This window comes from Eumetopias jubatus, unplaced genomic scaffold, assembly GCF_037043125.1.
Source record: "Eumetopias jubatus isolate StellerSeaLion01/CBP00866 unplaced genomic scaffold, mEumJub1_p1.0 scaffold_11, whole genome shotgun sequence".
Taxonomy (NCBI): domain Eukaryota; kingdom Metazoa; phylum Chordata; class Mammalia; order Carnivora; family Otariidae; genus Eumetopias; species Eumetopias jubatus.
Genome location: NW_028274817.1, coordinates 109640453 through 109658589, shown reverse-complemented (window position 1 = coordinate 109658589; position 18137 = coordinate 109640453). Strand labels below are relative to the sequence as shown.

Below are 18137 nucleotides of genomic sequence, written 5' to 3'. Positions count from 1 at the left end.
CTGGAGATTCCGAATGCACCGGCATACAGTTCACTCAGGGGGCTTGAGCCTGGAAGTGTCTTTATAGTCAGTCCGTTTGCCTCAAAAATAAAGAACTATTTCACACTACCTAAAAATAAAGCTTCAAAGAATTTATTCAAGCAGTTTACCAAGGCCTCTTTTATCTTGCTGTTTTCTCTGTAGACCAAGATATTTGCATCCAGTTCCTCAGCAAAAACCTTGAAATTGTGTGAGACTACTTGTGTATGCAGTACAAAATTGTCGTCAGTGCAACCTGCCCTAGCCCCGGTGTAGCCCATCCCCATGTGCCTGGCCTAAAGCAGGGTCGCAAACTGCAGTGGGTACAAGAATCAGCAGCGTTGCTTGCTTTAAATGCAGATTCCTGAGTTCCATGCCCAGAAATTCTGATCCAGTAGGTCAGAGGTAGGGCCCCGGAATCTGTTTAGCAAGCAAACCTCTACCCCCGGAAATTTTGTAGCCAGCGTCGGGACCGCGGCTCGTTGAATCAACACCTTTCCTTAAGGAGTTCTCTTCTCTTGTGCTCATCTGTACAGACTGGGGGCTACTTGTAGCCATTGGAAGTAGCCATCCGCCCCCCACCATCCTGTACTCTGGCAGGGTGCTCCACTGAGAAGGGGTTTGCAGCCTCCTGGCATGGAATTCAGCAATCCTATAGAAACGAAATCACAAATGTAACTAAATGTGACTTAATTCTCAGGGCTCTTGTTCAGGTTCAGGATGGGTTAAGTGCACTAGGTATTAAGCCCCTCGTGTTACATTGTTTCTGAGGGGGAAAGAGGATGTGTTGAAAACAACTTACAAAATGTTTGAATTGCTTAGACAAATTAGGAACAGTTTAAATTTAGAAAGGACCTTGTGCCCCAGGTAGATTGCCTCTGATTTTGCTGTTTGAAACTCTATGAACTTCTGAAACAAAGTGGTAGGAGCCAGAACTAGCATTCCAGGACCATCATTTTCTAAAATGCCGTATTGTCTTTTCTTTCGTTCGACCTACCTATGATTACTCAATATTTAGCCCCTTTTCTGCAAAAGAAGGATCCGATATGATAAACAAAAATGAGTTCTGCTGATTTCTGAACTACGCTGCGTCCTGTTATCCAGATACTGTGCTCTGGGCAAAGTGCACCCTTCCATTTTCTAAGGCAGGTGGTAACGAACAAAATGCTTTCTCTGTTCCCTCTCCCACTTTGTTCCTTCTTGATACCACTCAAAAAAGGATGCCACAGGATGTTGGAGATAAAAATCTGCCTCAGGCTAGAAAGAAAAAATATGGCTGATTTGTGCCCAATGACAATATTTGGATTCCCCCAAACCCAAAATAAAATGAACTAAAAGAAGATTACAGTTTCTTTTATCCCGATTGTTCTTTGTTGCCCAGGTCATTCAGAAATTTTGATCTCTTGTTTCTTAATTCCTTGCCATATAGCTTACTCTCAGGTGTAAAGTCACCATTTCATCATGTTTACCCTGTGAGGGCTTTTCATTTCTCTCCACTTTGTATTGGTCAGCGTGCGGCCTCCTCATTGGAGCCAGACGAGCTGGGCTCTTCTGTCTCACTCATCAACACATGGTAGCATATGGATCAGGGCAGTTAGGTAGAAGGCAGACCAGGAAATTTTTCCTCATGCTTCTTGATTGGGTGAATTCGAGGAAAGATCTCCTATAGAAATACAGTTTCATTTTCTTGAAAGACTGGTCATTTTACATGTGTATGGAGAATACTTTTACCATAAACTTCTCTGATTAGAATTACAGACGTGCATATGCATGTAGAGAAGTGGGAAAAGATGTATCTGTGCTGTGTATTATTTTGTATACATAAGGTTGGCATTTCCAAATGATGAAGCATAAAACAAAAACTGTCCCGTTTATGGCCAAGTAGACTTGCATGCCAACAGAAAGACATGATGGTATTAAAACCATATGCAATTCTAGCCATTTTTTTTCTCTTTTCTCTTCATGGGTATTGCATGATGGTATTTCGAATACAAATACTAATGTGCTTTGGAAATAATGGCACTCGCAGGTCTTTCATTATATTGTATCACTGCTTTATCATATTAGGCTAATACACTGCGAGAGTTGGTAGAACCTCTCCATGCCAAATCGGATCCACTTCTGTTGGCACTCAACCCATTGGACTCACAGATTGATAAGCTAATGTTTAGAGAATTTAGATCGGAGAGAGTCGGCACGGCGCAGACTCAACATCAACCTCTTGCAAGCAACTAAAATGGCCTCGTCCTTGCTGTTTATAACAGAAAACTGACTTTTAAAAAGCTTAGATCATCAAGTGTTTTGGATTGGGGGCCTCCCTAAAGGGATATTAAGAGGGGCAGGCCACTCTTAAGAAGAATGCAAGCTTCCTACACTGGGACTAGCATAAGATCAAAGCCCATCAAGATGGAGCACAGTGACAGAAAACTGCCGTTTCTGTGGGAGAACGGAAGGGGAAGGGTACTGACTGGGGAAGGGCTGTGTGTGGTGACACCTCAGTTGTGTTCTCCTGACACCAGGAAAGGAGAGGGATCAGCTCCGATAACTAGAAAACCCTGGCTATTTAATGGACTCTTTGGTGGCCTCTTTAAGGCAAAGCAGAGGAAGCAAATTCTGTGTATTAAGTGTATTTTGCATTTTTCAAACTTGACGTGCTGTATTGTACTAAACTAAGTGTAATCTATTAAGGCAAGGTATACACACCCTGCTCTGAAATTTACTATGTTTATTCTATTATCAAGTGTATTCAGGTGCAACACAGAGACTGCTTTCGGTGGCAAATGAAGAAAATTCCTCATGCCAGGCTTTATTAGATTCCTCAGCTAAAATCCTAACTTTCTCCTTATTTCTTGGCACTTGTATACAAATGGTGTTGCCTCATAGGACAGGCATGAGCTATTCTTTTTCTGTAAAATTTTCCGAATCTATAGGCTGTGGTTCTCACTTTTGAAAAAGTATTTTGTCTGGATGTCTTTCAAACTAGCTTCAGATATTATTTAATACTATGTAACTGGGTCCCCTATGGCTCAATATTGCTTATTTTTCTTCTGTAGTGGATGTGAACTTTCCTTAATTTAGTTGGATTAAGACACTCTGTAATAATTTCAATGCTAATCAATGGATATTTCATACTGTGCAATGAACAGATAATTTAACATTGTATTTGGAAATGTTTTTTCTCCTTCCTGTCACTGCAGTGTGTGGTACTGCATAATGTGAATACCTGTAAAAATATAAATTACTTAAAAATAAAAATATGACCAGTTGGTATCAAATCTTTTTAGATAGCTAAATAATTTGCTAAGTATGCTTGATAGTAAATATCTTTCCAAAGAGAAGTAATCTCTGCTTCTTTCTCACAAATGGAATTTGTGTTGTGAATAAAAATCACATTGATCTGCCTTATAATTGCCTCTGTGCTCTAACCATTTTAGTGTGTTTTTTAAGTCTATATGAAAATGATGGTTGTGGTTTTTAGAAATCCATCGAAAAGCTTTTTTTGGCACTTAATATTAGTGGGATTATCTTGGGTCATTCTCTGTTTAAGTCATAGTAAAATGTTACAATAAGAGGAATTTTCATTTTTTCTCGTTAAGGCATATGTTGACTCCACATTAATTTTTGAATATAATCGTGTCTTCGCTTTGGTTTTAAACTGTCCTCTTTATGAATTCCTGCCTGAGAGCCAGGTACTTTGACCTCCATGTCTCTACTAGTTAAATTTTCGGAATTCTATGGGCAAATCTAGAATCTGTCATTTATGTCTGTGATTGTCCTTCAAAGAACCTTCCCTGTGGATCAATAAATCAATGCCAAGGACACCAAGACTTTGCCATCTGAACTACTCATCATCAAAACTGCTGTAGTGCCCTGAAAATTCAACCACTGTCTTATTTATGGCATTAAACCACACAATTGGGCAGAAATTACATGCTCAGAGAGTGAAGTGTAGAATAAACTTCAGTTCTGCCTCTTTTGTCACATCTTCTTGGACAGATGGTGTGCAGAAGGGATTGACTGACACTAATATGGGCTATACTTAATTTTGATGAAGCACAAGGTCATTCTTAACAGGGATGGGCTTCACATGTTGTTCTTTAAAAAGGATTCACTCCAGCTGTTCTTTTAAAAAAAGGTGTTTTCTCACTTGAAATAATTTTTTCATTTTTTGCCTCAAAGATGTAAATTACTTTTAATTATGAAAAAGGTGGTTGAGTACAGAGCAAGGAGTAAAAGCCAGCTCTTGAAATCTTCTGCTTCTTTTTTTCCTGCCATAACAAACTGCCCTCCCTCCAGTTCTACAATGCTAGGCATAGCTACTGGCTTATATAAAAGCATGAATTAAGAGATCTAATATTTAATTAGAAGACAATTCAAATTAGAGGGTAAACTCCTGAATACATAATCATCTTTAGCATAAAACCGAGAAACATTAAACCTGTCTACATTGAACCCATTAAAAGTTTAATTGGCACCTTACATATAAATAAGTTGTTTATTATGGCGTGCTAGCAAATTAGTATTCACGGAAACCAGTCCCGTGTCTCAATGCAAATGTTAATTGCCCTTCCTGACAAGAACAGCGCTCCACCAACCTGACGCCCTCAGCCTGGGAGCCTCCGGAGCACTCTGCGGCTGCGTGAGAACAGATGCCTCTCACATCTGACCGGTGACTAATGCTACTATGTCCAGCCTTCTCTCCCACTTGTGACTTAGCTTTTCCCAGCCTGCTGTGCTCGTGACCCAGCTGTGTTGTGGAAGGAACAACTGTTTCCACGAGGACATCATTGTCCAATTTTAAAAAGAGCACAGTTCCCTTCCAAAACATGTCCCAGAAACGGTTATCCGTTGTTGGCTTGCTTCTTCAAGAGTCCCCGTTGGTATATGCATCGCGTTCTGTTTGGTTTTCATGTGCTCCTCTCCTTCAACATTGTCATTGCAGAGGCAGGGAGACGGGGAGGGCACCAGAAGGAAATTTTAGGTCTCCAAATTCATATTCTGCTCTCCTTCATGTTCTCCAAAGAAACCTGAACGAAATCACACAATAAACTGTCATAACAATTACACAGTCACAGAATAGGGAGCCCTCTTTGGAGTACTTCATGTATAAAGTAGAGGAAACCATCACTCACTTGAAACGTTGGTGCCTGGGAGAAGAGTGGGAAATGCAAATGAGAGGGAGGCGTACTCTGCCCAGGGAGAGTCACAGTCACGGTCTCGGTACATATGGGGCCATTAGGTACAGGAGGAAAAAACATTGGAATTTCTCCTCAGGTTTTATAACTCGTCCTTTCGAATTTATTTTCTGTGTCTGTTTTATAACATGCATATCTATTAATATACAATAATGCATGTATGTAAGTTAACAACAATGGAAGTGTTTTAACTGGTAAAGAGGCACAATCAAAAAAGTTTGGAAACCACCGAGCATGAATGTAGGGGAATACGTCAACCAAAGACCTTTTAGTATCTGAGAGAGGCATTATCATCTGCTAATAAGCCATTTGCCAGAAAGTTTCAACAAACTACGTATTATTTTGCGGTAGCTAATGTTTTTCCTTGAGCTTTGTTTTTTATCACCACCCGGAAGTCATGGGCAACCTGAAACAACCGGACAGTAAATCGTTGTGATACCACATTCCTAGAGTCACCATATTCCATAGTGTAGAGTAGAAATGAGACAATAGAGGGTCTTCTTTCACCCCTGCCAAGTAGGACACAGCCAGAAATGACCCCCCCACGTCACAATGCAGAATACAAGTTGATCCATCAGTAACTTCACTGTGATCCTCAGATTATCAGCCAATGAAATTTTATATCGGAAAGACAACTTTGTATGTTCACTTTGCTTTAATAAAATTGGAAGAGTATGTCATCTGATACAGGACTAATTTACACATTGTAAACATAAATAAAATTTGGGAGGGAATTTCTTCCTCCACAGACCCAGAATTCCTGAATAAACTGGATACAAATTAAAATTTCATTGTAGCAGCGATACATCCTCATTAGGAATTGCAGAAGGTTCCTATATACGTCCTGTGGTTCGCATGTGGTCTTCTACACTTTGCCAACTTTCAGAAAACGTTCTTTCAAATTGCAAATTGCCAGTGCTCCAAATGGCTGAACTGGTATATTGAAGGAAAGTCAATTGGGAAGCCAAACTCAAAAACTGCTTGCCTCATCTTCCAAAGCAAGCCTCTTCTAGAGGAAGAAGAGCCGAAGTTTAAAAAAGAGAAACCAGAAGAGAAGTGAGGAGATGAAGAAGAAGAAGAAGAGGGCAAAAAGAGAAGAAAATAAAGGTGCTTTCATATTCTCAGTTGCAACAGTAGCCCCAGTTGACTTAATTGGTATTCTTAGAAAAAAAAATCAAGGAAACCAATTGAAAATTATAAAAGAAAATAAAGGCCTGTTTTTGTCTTGAATGTTGAGTTCTGTGTTGTTTTGACTGTTGAGCACAGTGAATCAGATTTATAATGTCACTTTGCTCCTCACCCCCGTCCTTTGGAAATAAAAGGACTCTTTGTCCAGTCTTAAAATGTTAAGTAATTGGTGGCATTTTGTGGTAGCCTGGCATCTCAATCCCTCATCCTTTCTCATCCCACTACTGTGTCCTGTGGTGTTGCATATGTGTATGATGTGTATGGACTGGGGGGAAGGGAGCCTTACTTATCTCTAGTAGGAGCCGCACTATTCCATTAATATGCTTGGAAATGTTTCTGTGTTCCGTCCCATTGTGATTCCTTGTTCAAATGTGCTGCCCAGAGATAAATCTATACTGAATTCTTCTTAACAGCTGTCAAACCAGAGTCTTCGCAGAATTATGTTGTCCTTTAACGGCAAGGAGGGGGAAAACAGTTTCCATTTGTATTTAGTTAATAGCTGTGTGTGTCACTTTTTAATATTAAGTCTTTATTTATCCTTCTTAAAATAGGACCACATTGAAATTTTACAAAAAAGACAGTCCCCCGGCCCAGGATTCCACAAACTTTAAGAACTGGGGAGAAAGAAAACTGCGCAAGAATGTTTTTAAACAAAATATATACTCCCTACAGTATTAGGTAGTTATCTTAAAATAAAAATTTACTATATAAAATATAAAAATATTTCTGCCTCCCTTAAATCCTAAAACTACATTCTGAATCCCTTTTATTTCTTCACATTCTTTCAAGAACTGAAAAGCTACTAATGCATTAGGCCACCTGATACATTAACCATGGTAATACTCATCAGTTAGGCCTCCCACCCACCCACTGCCGCCCTCCCCCCAGCTCTATGAAATTACATCTGGCTTTAGAGGCAGTCTTGCCCTGAGGCACAAAGAGTGATGACTACCAAATAATTCCTCGGGGTCTTTTCTTGGCCTATGATGTATGAAATGGAATTATGCTCTTCCTATGTATCCTTGTTTTAACAACTCCCATTTAGTTACTCTCAATGACCTTACGATTTTGTGCCTTCCTGGCTCCAAACCATCCTCAGTCAAAATTCCCCATCTTATTTCGATCTTGCTCTTAACCCCCAAAAGCAGTTCCTCCTTTTCACAGTCCTCCATTCACCGGTCCCTCAAAATCCTCTAGGTGTTGCCGACATCCAAGGACGAGCCAACAGAGAATTAAAAAGCTGTTGTTTAAAAGGGATTTTTGTATGTTTATAGTTCTAACTTAGGCATCTGATTAGGAAGTTAAAAATTCGTTAGAGAGGGATTAATGATAGCATGTGCTGATGATAACAAGGAACTTTCTAATGGAAGGACTCAATAACCCTACCGATCATTAGTTGCTAACCTCCGCAGCAGCGCCAAAAATTGAATATGAAACTGAAATGAAGCTACTTTTTACTGCTAAAGGTGATCCTTTCAAGTTAAGGTACTGTGTTTATGGGCTTTGGGGGCCGTTTTAGTTACACTCTCAAACAGTTTTTTAGAATGCTCCTCTTGAAGGAATTCTCACAAATTCATCCACGCCTACTGTTACATACACAGTCCAAATGACCACTGACAAAATTGGCAGTATGGAATTCTTGTTAAAATCGTGGATTCTGGAGCCAGACTGCCCAGCTGCAATTCTGGCTCCACCACTTACACTTACTAAGTATGTCCTTGAGCAAGGTTCTTCCCTGCTATAAAATGAAAATCAAATAGATCTCCTCTCAGTATTGTGAGAATTAAGAGAGACCATGAATGTTAATCATTTACCCTTCTGCCTGGCACATATAAATGTTAACTGCCGTTATTAGCAACTAGCAATTAGGGAGTCTTTTTTTTTTTTTTTTTTTTTTTTAGCTATGTCAGAAAGCCTGAAATATTCACATGGACCATGGTGGAATGAACAACATTCCATGTGTACTCCTTGAGCCAATATAATTAGTATTCCTCAAATAGTACTCTTTGGCTCTCTATTAAAGGAAACTTGAGATAGCCCTAATCCTATCTACCACTCAAAGCAAAATCCGAGTTTATCTTTGTTTATCATTATTGAGAAAGATATGACATCAGTAGTCAGACTATTAAAGAACAAGATGGGAGTTTGATTTATTCAAATAGATCTAAGATCCTTAACTGAACCAGTCTCTAATTTTTTTCTCAAAAACATTTAATTGGAGTATTTCCTTCCCAGATCTTACAAATGCTAAGTAGCTTCTGCTAGTATGTGCCAGATTTTTCCTTACATTTGCATATAAACATTCTCATATTTCATTTTAATTAAAGCATTATTATTAATGATAATTTATGATCATTTACTAGATTTACAATGTGGCAGGCATTACTATGGCAGTCACATGAAACCTAATAATCCTCTCTGGTACATTATTGGAAGATTTTTATAATCAGATATACTCCAGTGAATGCCATTCCATCTTATGCAGTCTGGAACAATGTAAAAATCAGTTCATTCAATATTGCTAAACCAAGAGAGCTCTGTTAATCAGCACTTCTCTGCTTCTCAGTATAATGATAAAGGGTATTCATTAATGTGTTAAAATATTATGTGCAGGATTGTTTCTGTGTTGTGTACCTTTTGTACTCTATCTTTGAATTTAATGGACTCAAGATATGTACGGCGATTTGCTATTAAGAGAATATTCTGTTAATCAAACATCTTATTATTTGACCATTCTAAGAAATCTTACCTAATATAACTAGCAGCTGTGGGGTTTTTTTTAATGTAATATAGTGTTTTCCCAATCATTCATTATCCTGTTTTTCAGATGGTTTGGATTTTTTTTTTTTAGTAGATTTTTGGAGTGTCCATGAACTGTCCATTACACTGGATTCATTTCTCTCTCTTTTTTTTGGACATTGCAGGTGAAAGTAGGGAAGAAAAGTTAGGAGATTCATTGCAAGATTTATACAGGGCATTGGAGCAAGCCAGTCTGTCACCGCTGGGAGAACACCGCATTTCAACCAAGATGGAATACAAGCTATCATTTATAAAGAGATGTAATGACCCTGTGATGAATGACAAACTACACAGGCTGAGAATTCTCAAAAGCACTTTAAAGGTAAGATATAAAATGGAAGGAGAAATTCCTTTCAAGAGATTCATTCTTGAGCTCAGTGGATTACCAGATACTCTAAATGAAGAAATACAAAATGGGGAGGTGGAGGAGAGGGCAGGTAAACAGGAAGAACCTGAAGCTGAGCTGTTCCTTTAGCATCTTATAAGTGCATTGGTAAAGAGGAAATAACCCTAACTTTTCATTACCATCTCAAAGCATTGGCTAAATGTTATATGACCTGGTTCTAGGTGAAAACAGGATGTAATTGAAATTATTTTCAAAAATGTGGGGCTGGTGTTATTCCTCCGTCTTTCATTTTCCTAAGATAAATATGCCATGTAGTTATTAATATAGTTATTAGAAGAACACAGCATGCATGCAGAACGCAGTAGTGGGCCCTAAAAGGCTTTGAGATATTTCATGAATATCTCCTGCAGCACATTTGGGGTGAAGCCACAGTGATTCATGTTCCGTGTACAAATTTTATAATTGTTCTGTTTACACTATCCGTTCCCAACTCACATGTTACTTTCTTATTCTACATTTCCATAAGTGCTTACATTACCTCCAGTCTCCTTATTATGCCACCCTTGGTTTGGGGAGGAGGTGGTGAAGAGAGGGGCGCAGAGAGGCAGAAAGTTGAAGAGGGAGGCAGACCACAGAACCCCCTCACTGTGTGTGTCGGAGGGGAGAGGGCCTGTTATACAAATTCTCCCTAAGCGGGCCTTCCACCCTTGAAAAATCAAAAACAGAAAAGACCTACCATACAGAGTATGTGGTTCAGTAATTTCAGGAACCAGAAGGTCAAAGGGCTCCTTTGGGAAATATTTCAGATCCATAGTGTGCTGCTGAGGTTTGGTGATTTTGAAGCATTGATGAGTACCAAAGAGATAAACAAAACAGAAAATGCGTGATTTAAAAGAGTTTCCAGTAGCAAGCAGCCAAGTTTTCAGAGTCCATTAGCTTTCAGTTGGCATTCATGCAAGCACTATTCCAAATCCATGGGACGACTTAATGGTCTTTTGGTAACTAAGGCCAGAATCTTAAAAAGACCTCTAAAATTCATAAGAATAATTCTGCTAGGGGCATCTGGGTGGCTCAGTCTGTTAAGCATCCGACTCTTGATTTTGGCTCAGGGTATGATCACAGGGTCCTGAAATTGAGCCCCGTGTCAGGCTCTGCACTCAGCCTGGAGTCTGCTTGTGCCTCTCCCTCTGCTCTCACCCTCGTTCTCTCTCTCTCTCATAAGTAAATAAAATCTTAAAAAAAAAAAAGAATGTTTCTGCTGACCAGCCCTACTCCAAAGATGACCTCACCTTCCCACCTTACAGAGCACCCCACCCCATTCAGATCCAAACTGTCCGGTTGTGAAAACAGACAGGCATTTTGAAGCTGGTCAGGCTCACATGTATTTAAAGACCTGCTTTTGTCTTGTTCTCTCAGCCCCTCACACCTGTCTTTTATGCTCTAGATTCCCAAAAGCATTTACTTCCAGTAGCAAAGAATTTGAGCTCCTGCCAGTGTTCAGTTCACTGAGTATTGTGAATCACCGGGGGTGTGAGGCTGCGCTCCACTCTCTGGGGCAAAGATGATGAAAAGTCACTGTAAAGAAATGCCCCTCGTTGATAAAACCGAACTACAGAGCCCTATACTTTTTAGTGTGAGAAATTGACAGAGGATAGGAATCTCGCATTAGGGAAGGATAACTGCCCAAGCAACCCTGGATGTGTGTAGTCCCTGGAATTGTAACAGGCTGCTCACCGAGCACAGGGCGACTCCCAACATCCTCGGCCCCAGCCCCGCTGTCCCCATCTGGCCCCAAGGACCAGAACAATTGCTTAGGCACCTTGCTGTCTTTCCCACCCAGCTCTCCCTTCCTACTTCCTGCAGAACATTCCCTAGACTTCCCTGCCCCTTCTTTGAGCCCATAAAAGACAGGCCTTAGCTTCTCAGACTGTCTTACCCCTCATCTTCCATCCCCCTCCTCCCACCTGGAAGACTCACGTCTCCCACAGGAGACAGCTGTGCTGTGTTGAGTTCTCCCATAATGAAGCTCATTCTTCAGCTGAGAGCCGGCCTCCAGCAGAGAAGGGAGAGCTCCTTTGCATTGCAGACCCCCAGTGCTGCAGGAAGGGAGCCGTGACATTCCTACAGCAAGAATTATATATTTGTGGTGACAGGAGGGCCATGCTCCCTCTTGTGCAAGTATGAGGAGCTAACCATCTAGCAGGAAAGATAGGACCGTGCAAAAGTAACTCAAGACAGAGTATGTAGTAAGTCCACTCAGTGGCAGGGATAAAGTGTTAGGATGACATAAATGAGGGAGAAAACATTTTTTTTTTTCCGATTGTTGACGGAGAGCTTTAAGAAATGGTAGGCATTTGAACTGGATCTTAAAGAATGAGGAACGTTTCCATAGACAGAGTTGGGAAACAAGACTGGCCCAGAGAAATGAAGCACACGGAGTGGAGAATACAGGCGTAACTTGGGTGTAGAAAAAAGTACACTAAGATTTGAATCTAAATAGCTGGGTTTGAGCATACCATACCGGAGCCGTTTGTTATGGGCTTCTTAAGATTTGCATGTTAACGTTTTATTTTAAACGTGAAAAAAGTCTATATCCAACTTAACTGTTGAATTCTTTTTGCTTTTCAGGCCAGAGAAGGGGAAGTAGCCATTATTGATAAAGTCCTAGACAATCCAGACTTGACATCTAAAGAATTCCAACAATGGAAGCAGATGTACCTGGATCTTTTCTTGGATATCTGTCAAAACACCACCTCAAATGACCCATTAAGTATTTCTTCTGAAGTAGATGCAATCACTTCCTCTCTCACACACACTCACTCATACATTGAAACACATGTGTAAGTGTATTCTGCCCTCTGGCCATCTGGTACCTTCTGGCACTTTGAACAAGTGTATGACGTAGTTTTATATCAGTGTGGGGCACTTGACAAGCTAAACTTTAATGTTACCAAACCATATGAAACAAACCATATATGGTCATGATACCACTGTCTTTAATGAGCATTTGTATATTTTATATGCAGTTAGTGCTCAGCTTATGTTTACCATGTGCAAAATCAACTGTCTTCAATGACTTAAAATTAACTTTTACAAACAACTCTGAAGACAGGTGGTCTTCAAGTAGTAAAACCACAAAAAGGCAGTTTTCTATCTAAGGTCATTTTTCTCCCTCTAAGTTAATTTTATATAAACAAGACTTCAAAAGTAAATCACATTTTTTCAGGTGCAGACATCCTTGTGGGTGGGAAAGAATTTAAACCTTTTTTATATTTATTAAAATGTTCTAAGAATTTTCTTAAACATTGCACAAAGTTTAATGCTGTAGTTTTATTTTTGTGAAATGTAGATGTGCATACAAGAGTCAAGCAAAATAGAGGAGCATCAACATAAGAAAAGTTCAGGTATCTAATATTCGTCTTAAAAGTCTGTTAACTTGTGAAAGCTGGTTAATGGAAATACTATTCCAAATCTATGGGGACACTTAATGGTGTATCAGGGCAAAGCTTTGTAAGATGTTTTTGTAACTAAGACCAAAATTGAAGATAGAGCTGCTTTATTTTCTTGGTTTAAATCTTCCTTTATTTTTGTAGTGATGAAATACTGATTGTGTACAGAGGAATTTGAGAGTGGATTTTGTAAAACACAGCTAATTCGCCCAGAAAGGCAGCTAACAGATTATATATATATATATATATATATATATATGTGTGTGTGTGTATGTATATATATATATATAATTTCAGCCCAAACTCATGTTTTTAAACTCCAGCTCCTAAAAAACAAGGGATAAACTGAAATGAATCACCTTTCCAGTTAGTTTCCAATTTTCTCCCTAGCCCATTAATTAAACTTACGTAATTATATTTCAGGCAGGGAAGTAAAATACGTTTAGTTACAGGACAATGTGTGTTCTAATGTAGACAACAATGTTGAAAAATAAAAAATGTGCCTCTCTCCCGAGAAGCAAGAGGATAATGGTCATTCAGAGATATATTACATTGAATTATATGAAAGAATTTATAGAGGTTTTTCCTAGCTTCATGAATTGTTTCTATAGAGTGGATGAAGTCTGTGAAAAAGTCCTCTTCATATGTTTTCCATTTATAAGTATCTCGTTTTTGAAAGTGACCACAGCATGATAATGACTGTGCTGCTTTTTAGTGTCGGGCTGCATAACGTACAAATCACAATTTGCTGTTTGTTTGGGGTTTTTTTAGGAGGAGGAAGGGACCCTCCTTTACTATTCTGTATCCTAAAATCTACTTCTAATCAGCTTTATACTGTTGCCTGTACAGCTCAGTGAATGTACTTTCATCTCTAAGAGTTCAGATATATGCCAGTGAATATTTTTGCTGTAGAGGAGAAAGTAAAAACTCCACAGCAGGGGTCTTTTTCGTTGCTTTTGAAACCAACATTGAATCACTATCGTTTTGCAGACTTTGCACACTGTACAGGAGAGTGGCCTTTCTACAGCACATTTTCAGTAATCCTATATTTAGTCAAACTGGATGAGAAATCATGTATTAATGTTTGTATGGAATTTTGGGTCTAGTGTAATATTTTTATCATTTAAAAAAACCTATTTGTAAAAACATTTATTTACTGCATGGATATTGACGTACATTAAATTGTGGAATTTTGTATATGTAAAAAAACAAAATGAAACAAACAAACAAAAAAAACCTCTTGTCCTAAAATGAAGTGTGCTTGTTACAGGTGTTTAGACTTGTTGATGTTTACTAGACCAAATGTGTACATTCACTTAAAAATATCTGTACCTGATGGATGTGTCATGAATACAGTGGCAAGGTTGTGCCCTGTATAGAATGAGCAGTTGACGGAAAGACTAGCTGTGTTGCTACTAAGCAGCTTTTACTTTTGTAAAGTCAGCTCTGTTGTTTTAAATGGTAAAAATTAAACTAATGAATTTTAAAAGACTCATGACTAGCTTAGCATGAAAGAGACCTTTTAACACTATATTTATCTGTACATTTTATTGCATTAGTTTCAAATCTAGGAGAGAGGCAGCACTGTAAACTGAAGTGAAATAAATTTAGCTCTTAATGAATCCTTATAAGGCACCTACTTTATTCATACAGAGTCCTCACCACATTTCTTTGAGACCCAATCATAGAGCCGCCCTCCCCTGACCCCCTTCCCTAGTCACAAGTTGTAACTTTGCCACTCCATCCGTGGTCCAAGCCAGAAGCAGCAGCTGTTCCATGTGTGTGTGCAAGGATCTTTTCTGAGACCCTGCAAAATCAAACTCCTTTCCCATTTAGCTGACACAAACTTGAGAATTTCACCTACTCTTCCCTTTCTGTTGATTCTTGGGAAGTTGGGGAGGAGGGACCACCAAAAATGTGTTGTGTGTGTGTGGTTTTTTTAACAAATATAACCGACAGCATGTCTGCAGAGTGAACTTTTAAAGAAAATGAAAGAAAGAAGTTGGGGTCTTGCTTAACCCGAAGTAACCAGAAGAACCTGATTATTATGGCTAAGGACTGCTGAAATAAAACTGAAAACCCAATGAACTGCCTAAAGCCAGGGCAAAAGCAGGCTAGGGGTAAGAATGAGGAACAGAAAAACTTAACCTAGGATATTTTCTCCAAAAAAAAAAAAGTGCTTTCTTAGAGATTTTTTCCCTCTCAGTTCTACATTCATATTAAACCATCAGAGCAGAACTATAAACATGGTTCTGAATCATAAAATCATAGTTCTCCTTACAATGACTTCATGCTATTTAATGAAGGCACTTTCCCTTCACTATTTATTCAGATAATGCCATCTTTTTCCGACTATTTATTACAGCCTGTATAGCTAACAATTTCCTGGGTTTTATATATAACTTCTTGTGGTACATTTTTGGCCTTGCTTGTTTGGCACAAAAGTAATCACTGTTTAGCACCTAGGGCAACACTTTAACTATAAGAGGGAAAACAGGGCCGTATTTTCTTTTCAAAAGTCCATCTCTAGACCAGCATGAATCTTCCTAGAAATCCCCAGCTCACGGAAGCCGATTCATATATCCTGTTTTGATCCCTCCTGTCTCCCATTCTCAGCTTAGGGGGCATTGTTCCTCTTCGACCAAGCCCTTGTTTGCATCCTTAAACTTCAGAAGCCGCTCCGCTCCCAGAGTCCCATTCTTAGGAAAAGCCCACCCACGCGTTACTCTGTAAGCCTGCTTAAGTGCGACTTTTTCTCCTCTGTCCGTCCGGAGACTGCACTAACCCATTAAGCCCCGCACTAAATCTGGCGCCTCGCCGAGCCCTCCCTCCCTCTCCTCATCCCCATCCTCAGCCAGCTGCAGCACTGCGCACTGGAGGCCATTCCAGGCCCAGGGTAGCACGCAGCCAATGTCCTCCCAGCGGTCCAGGTCGAGGTCATAGCCCACCACGTTGCGGGTAGGCACCTGCCGCGAGTCCCGCCACTTGAGGCCACCGAGCAGCAGCGCCGTCTCCTCCACCACGGCCAGCCCATAGCAGAAGCGATCATAGGGTAGCGGTCGCAGTCGAGTCCACTGGTCCGTGCCGGGATCATAGCGTTCGATCTCAGAGAAGGGCTCATAGCGCCCCAGAAAGGCGAACACCGCGCCGCGCAGTACAGCCATATGGTGCCCGAAGCGGGCCGTGCTCATGGGCGCCCTCTTTCTCCACGCTCGCTCCCCAGGGCCCAGGGCGTACACGTCCCGGAGGCTGCTCGCGCCGCCCTCGCCTCTTCCCGCCTTACCCCCAGAGATGTACACGACGCCACGGTCCCCGACGGCCCCCGCGTGGCCGTGCAGCGCCCGCGGCAGTGCCCCGGCCGCCGTCCAGCGGTCCCGGCGCAAGTCATACATCTCTACGGACGCCAGCGCCTGGCCGTCCGCGCCCACACCCCCGACAGCCAGGAGCCCCTCGCCCACGGCGCCGCACCAGAAATGGGCCCGCGCTTCCCGCATAGCGGGCACTGCCGTCCAAGCATGGAAGCGCGGGTCGTAACGGTGCACTTGGGCCGTGACCGCCCGCACGCCGTCTGCCAGGGGTGAGGAGGCGCCATCAGAGGGACTCTCCCCGCCCAGGACGAACAGGAAATTGCCTGCGGTGCACACGCTGTGCCCCAGTAGCGGTGCAGGCAACCGCGTGAGACTGCGCCAGCGGTGGTTGTACACGTCGAAGGCCACCACGTCCTGGGTGACCTCCCAATCCTCCTGCTCTTCCAACTGCTCATCTTCCTCGTCCTCCTCCTCCTCCTCTGGCTCCGCCGCGGGGCCCCTGCCCCTGGCTACCGCCCGGGGGACCACAACCTCCTCGGTCACCGCCTCCCGTGCCCTGCGCCCCCCTACCAACAAGATGCGGGTTTGGGGACTCCGGACGCTGGTCTGCTCGCCCTGCAAGAGCGGCTGGCGGGAGGGCGCCGTGTGGTAGTTGAGGGCCTGGATGATGAGGCCCTTGACCCGGGCGGGCAGGACAAGGCCAGAGCCCGAGTACACGCGCCGCAGCATGTCGGCGGGTACTAGGCCGAAACGAACGCGCTCGAGCAGCGAGGCGCAGTGGGCCAGGCGTTCGGCCTCGGGCTCTTGCCTCAGCCAGGCCAGTGCCAGACCCAGCAGCCAGGCCTCAGGCACCCGCGCCACGTCGGGGGCACCCAACACAGCCTTGAGCGACGTGGGGTTCAGCTCCAGCAGTCCCATGGGGCCCGCGCCGCGCAGCAGCAGCTCCCGCAGGTGGCGCACGATGCAGCTCTCCGCGGCGCCCAACGTGTGCGCCAGGCCGAAGCGCGCCGCCACGTTGGCGGCGAAGCAGCAGTTCTCCGGGGCCAGCTGGCGCTCCAGGTAGCGGCCGCACAGCCCCAGTGCCTCGGTCACCTGCAGGTAGCTGGCGGCCTCCAGCGTGTCTTCCACCGTGTCCATGGAGAGCGGCAGCCAGGCGGTGTAAATGAAGTCCAGCAAGCGCTGCAGGCCGGCAGCCGAGGGCACGTGCAAATGGATCACGCTGGCCCTGGATTCCCGGGTGTGGCTCTTGAACAGAGCCCTGAAGTAGTCGCTGGAACACGCGAGCAGCGACCTATGCGCCGGGAACTCGCTGCCCTCGGCCTCCAGCGTCACATCGCACAGGAAGCCCTCGGCGCGTAGGGCCTGATAGCCAGTGAGTAGGGCGCCGCCATGAGCTTTACAGTAAGATAGGAAGTAACTCATGATGTCCAGCGCGGGAAGCGGCCCGGCCGGGGCTGGAGCCCACCGGGCACGGCCAGAGGCATCTCGGGGCACAGCGCCCCAGGGCCCCCTACGCGAGCCCCAGAGCCCCTAGTAGGGGCGCATTTTTGCCTACTCAGCTTAAAGCCCAGGGCTCCTTCATCCAGGCCTGCAGATATCCCTGTACCCCTCTCAGAGCAAACCGGGTGGGGTTTCCAGACGCTCCCAGTAGCGGAGATCACGGAGTTCGGAGTCTTCCGGAGGGAGCCGGGTTTGCTTTTGGCTGCTGCCGAGGCTGCCAGCGCGTTGCCCAAAGCCCCCTCCCCGTCCCAGTTTGGGGAGCCCACACCTGCGCGCCTGGGGCCGCAGTGGCCACGCACCATCACCTGGAAGGGTCGAGCTGTGGGTGGACTGA

The 18137-nt window shown here is 43.0% G+C and overlaps 2 protein-coding genes across 5 annotated transcripts in view; one reads left to right on the top strand and one right to left on the bottom strand.

Moving 5' to 3' along the window:
- CNKSR2 (connector enhancer of kinase suppressor of Ras 2) overlaps positions 1–12390 on the top strand; it is a 275956-nt gene extending 263566 nt beyond the window's left edge. For all 4 annotated transcript variants that reach the window (XM_028122619.1, XM_028122618.1, XM_028122617.1 and 1 more), the window contains 2 exons: positions 9326–9522; positions 12175–12390. In XM_028122619.1, the coding sequence (XP_027978420.1) occupies positions 9326–9522; positions 12175–12390 (413 nt within the window). The remainder of the gene's footprint in view (positions 1–9325; positions 9523–12174) is intronic.
- A 3385-nt stretch (positions 12391–15775) lies between these two features.
- On the bottom strand, positions 15776–17725 carry KLHL34 (kelch like family member 34). Its single transcript, XM_028122554.2, has one exon. The coding sequence runs from the start codon at positions 17723–17725 to the stop codon at positions 15776–15778; it is 1950 nt and encodes a 649-aa protein (XP_027978355.2).
- Between the last annotated feature and the right edge of the window lie 412 nt (positions 17726–18137).